Raw genomic sequence first — 12654 nt, forward strand, 5'->3', positions numbered from 1 at the left:
GGCATAACTAAGACTTTTAAACCTGCTTTGCAGTCAGAGTTATATGTGCAGTTTCAGAGCTTGTGTCACCTTCATTATTAAGAAAGGTCAAAATGTAATGAAGTTTCATATCTGCCTTTCTCCAACAGACCTCTCCAGCTCTCTTCCAGGGTGGACAGCCCTGAATCTGAATCCACAATTGAAGGAGAACAAAAGAAATCCCCCACCTGTGGGCCTGAGGATGAAAAGGAGACCCAGCGCCTTTTGGTCCCTGACATTCAAGAGATTAGAGTCAGGTAATTCATTGTGGGCCACTACTCTGCGTTTTTTCAGGTGTCAAGGAACCTCCCCCCCTTCCCCCAAAAGTTACTTGCATCCAGTTAATAAATAATAAATAAAGCAGTTAATTTTTTTTAAAGATCGGTGAGTCCTGAACAAAGGCAAAATTCTTCATGGCATTAAAAATTTCCAGTTACCAGTATGGTATAATGTACACTGTGCAGTTTTTGAACAATTACTAAAAAAGTATATCTTCCGCAGCCCCATTGTCTCCAGAAAAGGCTATCTACACTTCTTGGAGCCTCATACAAATGGCTGGGTGAAGCGCTATGTGGTGGTGAGACGCCCCTATGTCTACATCTACAACAGTGACAAGGACTCGGTGGAGAGGGCAGTTCTCAATCTCTCATCAGCTCAGGTGGAATACAGTGAGGACCAGCAGGCCATGCTGAAAGTAAGAACAAATTCACAGATTAGGCAAAATGAAAGAGCCCACAGCCTGAATAGATTATTAGCGTGTTAAAGATGGAGCTGTAACAGAAATAAGAGACCATAGCAATTGTCTTTCCAGACGCCCAAAAGATTGCAAATTACAGAAGAGGAGGACAACAGAATGTAAGAGAATTTAGAAGCTAAATCTTTTGACCAGATTTGATTTTGAACAGCTACATTTAGCCTCCTTGTTAGTTTCCATAGTTTTGCTCAAGGAGGTACCACACAATTGTGCTAATTAGAATATACTCCATTTGTTAAATATGCTTGGAAATCATGCTGACTACATGTAGAACTGCCATATTTTGCAGCAGTTTTAGGGGTTTTGTTGCAAATTTACTGTGCCACAAACAGTCAAGTGAACCCAAAACATACTTAGGTGTGCTTCACCAGGATGTCCTTTTCCAGCTTGATCCACAGCTCTGGCTTGATTTTGCTACTTTCTCTTAGCATAAAGAGGTGCACACAAATCCAAAACACACTGCAGAAATAATCCACTTTGAAAACGCTTTAGCTGTCTTGGCTCAATAATAATAATAATAATAATAATAATAATAATAATAATAATAATAGGATTTATTTATATACCGCCCAATCACTGGGAATCCGAGCAGTTTACAACAGAGGGGATAACAGACAGTTCCCTGCCCTCAGGCTTACAATCTAAAAGACACGACACAAAAGGAGAAGGGAATGGTGAGGGGGGGAGGGGATCAGGTCCAGCAGTTCTTCTCTCCCTCTGAGGCCTGGGCCAAGGCAGATGGACTGGAGGGAGGGCTCTTCTTCTTCAGGCTGGCCCTGATGGAACTGAGCCAGCCTATTCTCTCCCTCACAGGCCGAAAGATGACAGTTATGGAGGGAGGGCGCTTTATCTTCAGGATGGCCCTGATGGAACTGAGCCGGCCTATTCTCCATATTCAATAGTAGGGAATCTTGGGAATTGTCGTTGGTTTTGGCACCAGAGCTCTCTGACAGACAAGGGTAAATGCCTCACAAAACTAGTTTTGTCAATAAGACCTGCAAGCAGAAATGTAACATCTCATGCACCAAAAGTATTTTAAATGTAAAGAGGATCTGAGTCAAAGGAGATTATCGCACTGCGTTCTGAGACCTTTCTCATCACGTGATGAGAACGGAACGCATTTGAGTATACCGCACGTATGTGTTCCAATCGGGTTCTCAGAACGCTTAAATGTGTTCCAAATGTGTTCCAGGAGGGTACAGATATGAATGTGTTCCCAGAGAGCTGAAACGTGATGAGAACGTTCCAACAGAGGTGTGTGCGATATTCTTATCTGTTCTCAAATCCGTTCTCTCATTCCTCCGTCTCCTGATTGGCTGAAAGAATGACAGGCAGGGAGGGAGGCAGGCAGGCGAGCGACTGCAGTGAGGGAAGGTGTGTGTGTGTGAGGGGGGAAAGAAGGAGGGAGGGAAGGGAGGAAAGTTGGGACAAGTGAGAGAAGAGGAAAGAAGGGAAAGAGAGAGAAAGAGAGAGGGAAACAGGGGGGCCAGAGCAGAGAGCAAGAGGGAGAGGGTCTGGCTGCTTCTGCGGGGGCCTCTAGTGTCATGTCCAGCGGGGCTCCTGTGCTGGCAGCCTGCAGGAGGCAAGGATGGCAGGGATGCCCAGGACCTTCTCCTCCTTCCCTCCAGGAAGGAACCCACAAAAGCTCCTCTGTTTGGAGCAACACACAAAAGCAAGCAAACAACTCCCAGAATTCCATAGCAAAGAGCCAGACAAGAATTAAAGCGGGGAGGGAAGCTCACAGGCCCCACCTGGAATATTGTGTCCAGTTCTGGGCACCACAATTCAAAAAGGAGCGTGTCCAAAGGAGGGCGACTAAAATGGTGAAAGGTCTGGAAACCATGCCCTACAAGGAACGACTTAAGGAGCTGGGGATGTTTAGCCTGGAGAAGAGAAGATTAAGAGGTGATATGATAGCCCTGTTTAAATATTTGAAGGGATGTTACATTGATGAGGGAGCAAGCTTGTTTTCTGCTGCTCCAGAGACTAGGACCCGGAGCAATGGATGCAAGCTCCAGGAAAAGAGATCCCACTTCAATATTAGGAGGAACTTCCTGAGAGTAAGGGCTGTTCGACAGTGGAACACACTCTTTCCTCAGAGTGTAGTGGAGTCTCCTTCCTTGGAGGTCTTTAAGCAGAGGCTGGATGGCCATCTGTTGGGGATGCTTTGATTGTGATTTCCTGCATGGCAGAATGGGGTTGGACTGGATGGCCCTTGTGGTCTCTTCCAACTCTATGATTCTGTGATTCTATGAAGGCACACATTACATGCGCACACACACAGGAGGCAAAAGGCTGACAAGCAGCCAAAATGGGGAATTGGGATGACAGCAGAGGACTCTTCTTTTCTAACCGGTTTAAAGAGCTGCTATGGCTGCCGGGGCTCTGCCCTTGGCCCAGTCCCCTCCCTGGCAACTTGCTTTTCTTCGGCTTGAAGAGACCTGCATGGAGCTCCTCCTTCTTCCCAGCCTTGCAAAGGAGGTTTGGGATGTAACTTGCAAGGCTCATCTCTCCTCATTTCTCTTTCTCCCTGCCTTCCTCCCGATCCCTCCTTCTTCCCTCCCTTCCCTCCCTCCTCCTTTCCCCCCTCTCTCTCTCACACACACCCCTTCCCTCACTGCAGTCGCTCGCCTGCCTGCTTCACTGCCTCCCTGCCTGTCATTCTTTCAGCCAATCAGGAGACGGAGGCGGCCTTGGTGGAATATGTTCTCGGAACGGTTTCAGGAATCGCTGTGCGGTAAAATGCAGTTCTGATCACGTTCTGATCACGTTCTAGTTTACTAATGCAGTAATATCTGTTCCAGGAACGTTCTCATCACGTGATGATAGGAACGTTCTCAGAACGCAGTGCGATAATCTCCTAAGACATGAAATGGGTAGAGATCTGGATCTATTCTGGATGATTCTCAGGCAAACATTCTATGCTTTAAAATCAATAGCAGTAAACACTTTGCAAAACTAATGATCCTTCTAGGATGAGGACAGACTGCAGTCCTGTTCTGTTAAAGGTTAAAAGAGATTTCTGCATTTGCAAAACTGCACGTCAGTGTGAGTGTTTACAAATACTTAACATATTTGGAGACAGAGAGGGACACAATTTCTGAGGGACTATTGCCGCATTGTCTAACATAGGCCTGTTACAGACTGCCAAAATAAAGCTGCTTCGGGTCTCTTTGGAGGTATGCTATTTAAATGACGCATGGGTCCTAAGAGTCCGGAGGTCGCGCCAAAGCCACACTCCATTCCTAAGCACTGGAGTGCAGCTTTGGTGCAGCTTCCGGATTCTTCAGATGCATGCATCATTTAAACAGCATACCTCCCAAGTAACCCAAAGCAGCTTTATTTTGGCCTGTCTGTATGGAGCCATAGATTCTGAGGTGGCCTGGTCTGTGATGTTTTTGCTATTTAGAGTCTACTGCATGGCCCTCCTCCTCCTTTATTACTTGCTCTCAGATGCATCTCTCTTCCTCTTTCTATCTCTCTCAGACCCCCAACACATTCGCAGTGTGCACTGAGCATCGTGGGATCCTGCTGCAGGCAAGCAATGACAAGGATATGCACGACTGGTTATATGCATTTAACCCTCTCCTGGCTGGCTCAATAAGGTAATTAAACAAGTTAAAAGCCACTCTCTAGACTAGAATGAAAGGTGTTTGTTGTATGCTTTCAAGTCATTTCTGACTTACGTTCACCCAAGGCGAACCTATCATTTGGTTTTCTTGGCAGAATTCTTTCCAAGGGAGTTTGCCCTTGCCTTCCTCTGTGGCTGAGAGAGTATGGCTTGCTCAAGGTCACCCAGTAGGTTTTCATGGCCAGTTATGGATTCAAACTCTGGTCTCCCAAAGTCCCAGTCCTGTACTTAAACCACTACACTATGTTGGTTCTTAGACGAAGTGCAGCATTAACTAACTCACAGCTTCTGTATAGAAAATATCTTCAGATTTGAAAGCCTCCTGCTCAGCTTAGTAGAGAAACCTTTTTTTCTGCATGCTCTTTTTCTGAAAGCAGGTTAGACACTAGTGTCTTTTGGCCAGTTTGCATGGTTGGCTGGAACTGGTTGTTAAAATTGTTAAAAGAGATGGAAGCTGAGGAGGTTAAAAGGAGGGCTAAGAGTAGCAAAGGGGAGGAGGAGATAGAGAAGATTTTCATACCAGTGCTTTACCTCTGGGAAAATACAGTAAAACGTTTAGGAAGCGCATGTGTGTGAAAGCCTGACACGCTTCCTAAATGTTTTAGCAGCGGTAAAGCACTGGTAAACATTAGGGAATCATATGCTTGCCTCCAGCGTCCCTGAATCATACGGAAAGCAGCCATTTCCCATCAATGCAAAGTTTCCATTAATGGGAAATGGCTGCTTCCCAAACAATTCAGGGACGCTGTAGGCAAGCAGACAATTCCCTGATGTTTAGGAAGCGTGTCTGGCTTTCACACACACACACACACACACACACACACACACACACACTTCCTAAACGTTTTACCAGTGTTTTACCAGTGCTTACCCCACAGTAAGCACTGGTATGAAAATCGTCAGAGACTGAAATGGATTAGGAAGACAGAGTGGTGAGAGAGCCTGAGGGAGGGAAGGACTGGATTCTCCAGCACCACAAGGAAAGTAGATGGGGAACTGGTTGTCAGTTACTTTAAATGACACCACTGAGGTTAGGGGTCTGAAGAGTAATTTCTTCTCTACCTTATCCCTCTGTCCCATCCTTTCATTTCTCTTATTTCATGGCTTCTTCAACAGATCCAAGCTATCTAGACGAAGAACAGCCCAGACAAGAATTTAGCCCAAAAGAACCACCCGCTTCATCAAACAAAGTGAAACAATGGGTGCTGTTTGAGGGTCCCTTCTTAAATTTGGATCTCTCCTGTTGTTCATCTCCCAGATGCCTGCGCCCCAGAGTGATCCATCTTGAGTTACAGCTTCATTGGCCAAATTCATTTCTATGGTAACTTTAGAAGCCTGGTATGCCCTGAAATTGTGCACATGTGATCTTCCACCCATCTCTTCATTGGGTGACAAATGGCACTAACCAGAGCTTTTTTTTATTTTGATTTTAAAGCAATTTTAAAAATCTTTAAATTGGAGGCAGGAGCTTGCAAAGGAGTGGAAGTTATAAATCATGTTACTTAAAAGAGGTAAAAATGATACGATTGTGTGCTAATAAATCATAACTTATTGACATTTTTTAAAAAATTACTTGGTAGAGCAAGAAAGAGTAGTATGAGATTATATTTATAAAGTATTTATTTCTATTTACTTCACTGGAAAATGTACATTCTGTTTATCATGTGTTGTTTTCCACACCTACGCACATATGTGATGCTGCATCCTATTTCTCATAAAGGAAAAGATGTGGAAGTGTGCTCAAGAGGGCCCCGTCAGCCATTGTGTGAAGCTACCTTTTCCCCCCATTTCGAACACTACAGTTGCTGCCAGCCTGCTTATTTTCTCTTTTCTCACACTCACCAAATTTTATTTTACTTGGCTATGGGCAGAAGTAGATGTTATATTCAAAAGTGTCCAACGTTCCTCCAAAATTCTTACTCCCCCCCCCTCCCCAGTGAGAAGCAATTTTGGAAGGCTCTGCTTGAGAGTAAAGAAGCAGCAATGGCAGTTGCACTTAATTCTTTCTTCACTACCTATTTTTCCCTTGGAATTGTTTTCCCAATCTCCACATCCCAGTTGCTGCTTCTACTGCTTCTGTTGGGGAGGTGGGGGATCAGGTATCCTATACTTTCCTCTATGGGAGAGAAAGCAGTAGAATAAAGATTGGAGGGGAACAAGTGATGCATTTTTGGTCTCCCAACTTTTCACAGCGTTGCTTTTCACCTTTTAAGCCTATCACTATTTCTTATATGCTGCCCCATGTAACTTTGAGACTGGCATTTATTATTCTTAATTCAATGAAGGTGTGGTGTTGAAGGTAAATTTATGTGATGTCTAGCAAAAGAATGCTGGGATGGATTCTTTCCATGCAAGCTATTATTCATAACATAGAATGAAAGAAATGAGAAGACCCTAGACTACTGATGGAAATGTGTGCTCTCAAATGGGCAATTCCTCTTCATTTTAGTATTTAGAATCTGTTCTGTTCTATTCTGTTCTTCTTATGCTGCAAAGAGAAATGGATGAACAGAAGGAGAAAAGAATCCAGGGACAATCCATGGACCTAGTTGGGAATCTGTAACCCCAAAATTGGATAACATTCTGGAGTTTATCACATGTCCCGTGAATAAATGGGTATTAAATCCTGTGATTATCCCGCAAAAGCTGGATTGTTTTCAGACAACGTCGTGTGACGTTGCTATTATCCCAGCATTAATCTGTGAATAAAGTGGCCAAATTGCACCGCTGCTTATTTTCAAGAAAATCCCAAAAATAAAAAACGGCATGATTTGGCCACTTTATTCACAGGTTAATGCCGGGATAATGGTGAATTTGTGCAACGTTGTCTGAAAATAATCCCACTCTTGCAGGATATTCACAGATTTAATACCCATTTATTCACGGGATGCGGTTGCTTCCCTCCCATGTGATAAACTCCCCTGTCTCACTCAGACTGGTGGATGAAGCCCTTCTAAATAGATTCAGTAGGCTGGTCCAGGTGTGTATAATCTTGTAACCCACAAGATTAGTGGCTGGAATGAATATGGCAGAGTGTCTGTCATCTGATTCTCTTGCCAACCGGACACAACACAACTGAGTGGTATTTTACTTCATTTTATCTCCCATAAAATAGCATGTACTTCCATCTTTCTCCAATTTTCCTTCTGACTTACAGATCCACGGAGAGGGGCTAATTCTCCCCATGGACTCGCATTTTACTAGATCAGTCCTAGTATTTTCTGGTACTGGCATAACTTTCAAAAACATTCTTAAACCCATTTCTGCATTTTAAGGAATTATATGCTAAATGTATGGAGGACATACTTTCCCGTCCAGAGGTTAGTTCTTCAAAATGTTATGTCCAACTTTATTTGCATAAACAGTGCTATTTTACAGTGCAGTCAAGATGACCATACAGGAGGCTGTCAAGTGATAATTCTGTTTATTTATGCATGCTTTACTTTTCCTGAGTGCAAAACAAAACAAAAAGAAGAGGTAGTTGTTTTTTTTAAAGAGCCTTAGTGGATAACTTTTATTCATTGCTACTTTCCAGCCTAAGGCTGCTTCCAGACAATGTGTTTACAGTGGAATTGCTATACCCTCTACACTTACATTTAATGGTGTGTGTGTTCCACATGGCACAGTTGTCCTCTTATAACACCCCTTTGCTTTCCCAAAGCTGCATCCATCTAGTTTCATATCATGGAATACACCAATTCAGAAGTATAGCAGCAGAAATTCTTCACAGATGAGCAAACTGTGTAGAAGGAACACTGAAATTCTGCTTACAATAGAAAAGCATTGATTTTGTAGCATTACCAAGTATTCTTTGACTGCAAGCACCCTAAGTCCAAAGATCTGCATATAATTTCAAGAAAAGTCATTCTTGATTCTTGATTTCTGATCAGTGGAGATTCTTGCTCATTTACCAGTATCTGATATACTGTCCTCTAACATACTAATTAAAAACAGTTATATTGGCATTAACTGGCATTAGACCAGATGGGTTGAATGGAGGATTTTTACAAACATAATTTATAATACAAAATATAGCCATACTGAATCTTCATTTCTCTAAAACGTTCTAAGTCACATTTTATGATTAAGTATAAACATCAGCTATCAGGAGCCAACCTGAAAAAAAAGCAGATGAAGTATAAGCCTTTCTCTTTAAAAAACAAGATTTACAGTGCAATTATGTACATATTTATCTGGAAGCAAGTCTTACTGTGTTCAGTGGCACTTCTAGGTAAGTGTGTATAGGACTGCAAGCTTAGTATCACAATAGTTCATTTACAGAGGAATATTCTTTCTGAGCAGAGGCAGGCCTTCAGAGACAGATGGGATTCATTCAGTAGAAGATGGTGTACCTATCAAAAATCTGCCTATGTAGAATTTACCAACGATAAGTAGACTTTGCCCCATTAATTACAACACAGTTCTAATAACAGAGGAATATACAGTATGTACAACCACCCTTATCATTCAGGCCAAAATAAGGAAACTGTTAGAGAATTAAATATATTGGTGATAATGAATGAAGAAGCAATATTCAGTATCCTTGTTCACATTTGTTTTTGACCAGTCATGCAGGGGGGGGGGAGATATGTATATTACCTGCACAGCAAGGAAGGATTGATAATAGGGAAGGGCAGACTGATACGGGGTATGGCTTAGGTCAGCCAGCCTAAAGTTCATGTCCTTTGATGGTATCAGTTTTGGGAAAGAGTATTTTCTCACTCAGATTCCTGTGTTGCTGGGGCCAGCAAACCTGCAGACAACATGACAATCTTGAGTAAGGGATTAAAAGCTTGACTGAAAGCAGAAATAAATAGGAATTTTTAAATCAGAAATCCAGGTCAATGACTGAAAAGACATTGGTGAACTGTGAGTTCAACAAATTGACATTAGTTTATTTATCATGTTGTTCATCTAATGTGATAGCAATCTTATCGTAGTGTAAATGAAGGATGTCTTTAATACTTTGGAAGAACTAGCTACAGGAATTTATAATCCCAGTTGTTTTAATAATCTATTACTTCTGAAATTACTGCTTCATTCATTGGCAAAATACCAAGTAACAAACATTTACTGGTCTTTGGACTACCTGAGAAGAGTCTCCACTGATTTATTGTAATTGATCTTAATTTGAGATGTAAATATTTTTGAATACCCTCTGTAAATCATTTACTTTCATAACACATATGACTTTGTTGGACTTTTTTTTAAATTCATATTTTAGGAATACCATTCTACCCCGTAGATAAGGGAACCCATTAAATTCAGCATGAAATAACAACTGGCTGAGCTTCCAATTTTACTCAGTTTCACACTAACACTATCCTGAATCGCTGTGGAGGCTGGTGAGATAAAATGATGTTATGTAAGAAAAAACATGATTTAATATTATGATATAACTTAACACTCTTCCATATCATGTATTGGTGAGGGATTGATCTTCCATAACTATAACTGGCACGTTTGTTTTATTTATGTAAAACTCTTTCCAGTGCTAATAAATTAATGCAGGATACCCTCCCAAAAAGATGCCCTCTCTACCGCCTTCCACTGGAAGGATGGCACATCTTAGCCCAGAGTAGACTTTAAAATTATCTTAAAGCAACAGACAGGCAGAGAAACAAGTGAAAGAAGCACAATTAGCTAAGAACTGTGGAACTAAGTGAAGATTGCTTACCTCTGTGGTAACATGCAACTGCAACAACACAAGACATTTAACTGTTTAATATGCTCTTACTGTCTTTCTGTTGTGTACTGGATGATCTATATGAAGGATCTCTTTTATTCATGAGCTATGACTCAATATCAAGATCGTACTTTATAATAACAGAGATTGTGGTTACATTTTTATTTTTTATTAATCTTATTTTGCCTGTGCTTCCATTATCTAGTTTGTCCACATGAGTTCTTCCTGTGACATCATCTTCAAGTGCTGGGAGACCATTTCTCTTGCTTTGTATATATGTGATTGCTGTGGGCACACCTGTTATAAATAACAATACTGAAGTAATGAGTCTAGTTTTCTTGATGTCTTAAATTATGAGTGTTGGAAATTAGGGTCTTGAACTGTTTGTGTACACTTAAGGCATTGTTCAGTTAAAGAAATAAATGTGGCATTTATGCAAATACTGGACAAAGCATTCTTGACCTTTTTCTTGTTCTCTTAGTTAAATATTGCCTGCTTGATTAAACATCATTCAAATATAATTTAACCTAAAAATAAACTTTTACATGAAACATTATTTAAGGAGCATGTGTGTGTGTGTATACACACACACACACACCGTATATACTCGACTATAAGTTGACCTCATTATAAGTCAAGGTCAGGTTTTGGGGCCAAAATCATGGATTTTGCCATGATCCATGGATAAGTCGAAGGTAAAACTTGGAGGCTCCTTCAGAGTGTGCATGGGCACATACTACAGCAAGAGAAACTCCAATTGAGGCTATTTGTTTCAACTTTGGTTTCAGCCTTCACCCAGACAGCGATGGCCAACACGCAGGAGAAGGTCTTTGTTTGTTTAAAAGCAATTAATCACTCAGGTCTCTTTCTGCTTGGCGAAAAGAAAATGAAACTATCTTCCCACTGCATGGAGAAAATCACATTACCATTCTGACCTGTAAATAATTTGACCTGGGCTTTTAGGGTCAATTTTTGGTCATAGGTTTTTAGACTTATAGATGAGTATATACGGTACACACACACACACACACAGCCCTTGCATATCAGATGGTCAGTGCCAAAATATTTTACAAAATAGTATACCCCAGAGGTAGGGTTGCCATAGCGCCGGACCTCCAAACCGGGAAAAATGTAGGACAAAATTTTCAAATGTAGGATACACAAAAATGTGTCCTACATTTGAAAATTTTGTCCTACATTTTCCCTCGCGATCGTGGCGGGGAGCGGAGGCCAAGCGGCTAGGGAAAGCCTCCATTTAAGGAGGCTTTCCCTCCCCGCCTGGGCCCCGGGCCTCGCCGCGATCGGAGGCCAGGATCGGGGCCTCGCCTCCTTCCTGGCCCCCACAGGGACCAGGAAGGAGGCGAGGAGGCCGGCGGCGATCGCCACGGCCTCGCCTCCTTCCTGGCCCCCACAGGGACCAGGAAGGCGGCAAGGAGGCTGCAGGGAGGCGGGGAGGTTGGCGCGGCTGCGCCCAAGAGGTGCCGCCTCCCTGCAGCCTCCTTCGCCCCAGGCCTCGCTGCCCTCCTTTTCCTCCGCACGGCCATGCGCGGTGGAGGAGGAGGACGGCAGCAAGGCCCCAGGGTTGCCTAGCAACCCCGCTGCAACCGGGCTTTTCCCGGTTTTTGGCGGCACCCGTGCCGTGACCGGGCAGGTGCCGCCAAAACCGGGAAAAACCCGGTTGTAACCGGGTTATGGCAACCCTACCCAGAGGTATTACACTAACCTCCCTGCAACCATGAGCATTGATTGTACAGTTTGGGAATGACGGGAATGAAGGCAGTATTACTTTCAGAAACCGACTTTGTCATGACTATGAAAGAATTGTATTGTGTGATGCACATACTTCTAATGCTCACAGTCCTATCTAGAAAACAGAATATCTGGCCCTGAAATGGAGGTTGGCTAATCCTTACGTAATGCCATTTGTATCTGATCATCATTAGCAAGGCTGCAAAATAGTGACAATTCTATACACATGCAGGAATATACGTGAGCTCTATCGGCTTTGACAGTGATGATCACCGACTGGGAATAAGGGGCGAAATAGACAGGCTGGAAGGAGCAGCCACAAGAGGCCCTGGGACCGCAGCAAATACGCCGTGGCCCCGAGGGTGCCTCCTTCTGTGGTCTCAAATGGATCAAAGGAACTGCTTTTGGGCCACTTTAGGAGACCCTGGGGCGGCTTCTGGGTGCTCCAGGGACACGTTTCGACTAAATGCCATGCGCTCACAGTGGCCGGAAGCTGCCACTGTCTGCCCATCTGTTTTAGACCTAAGAGAAGATGCATCTGGACTTGACACAAACATGGCTTATTAGGACTACTGGAATTTACTTGGAAAGGCATCTTCTCAGGAGGATGCATACATAGTGCTGGCAAATGTAATCTTGGAACCATTGGCAATGATCTGTGAGAACTCCTGGGGACCTGCTTGATGAAGAGGGTAAGCCATGGAGAGTTGAGAGAATCACCAACTTAATTAGAAAGAAGTATTGGGTCCATGCAGCTAGAATAAATAAACTGCTGTAGGATATATTTAAAAACATGAAGCAAAATAATATAACATC

At 42.9% G+C, this 12654-nt stretch overlaps 1 protein-coding gene across 25 annotated transcripts in view; it reads left to right on the forward strand.

The window, feature by feature from the left end:
* Window positions 1–10530, forward strand: part of LOC149318339 (kinesin-like protein KIF1A) — a 144246-nt gene extending 133716 nt beyond the window's left edge. For all 25 annotated transcript variants that reach the window (XM_089509462.1, XM_089509466.1, XM_089509468.1 and 22 more), the window contains 4 exons: window positions 129–275; window positions 520–712; window positions 4259–4377; window positions 5520–10530. In XM_089509462.1, the coding sequence (XP_089365588.1) occupies window positions 129–275; window positions 520–712; window positions 4259–4377; window positions 5520–5562 (502 nt within the window). In that variant the 3' untranslated portion in view covers window positions 5563–10530. The remainder of the gene's footprint in view (window positions 1–128; window positions 276–519; window positions 713–4258; window positions 4378–5519) is intronic.
* Window positions 10531–12654: the final 2124 nt, after the last annotated feature.

This window comes from Sceloporus occidentalis, unplaced genomic scaffold (assembly GCF_023333645.1).
Source record: "Sceloporus occidentalis isolate IW3139 unplaced genomic scaffold, rSceOcc1.0.p SCAF_2, whole genome shotgun sequence".
NCBI lineage: Eukaryota > Metazoa > Chordata > Lepidosauria > Squamata > Phrynosomatidae > Sceloporus > Sceloporus occidentalis.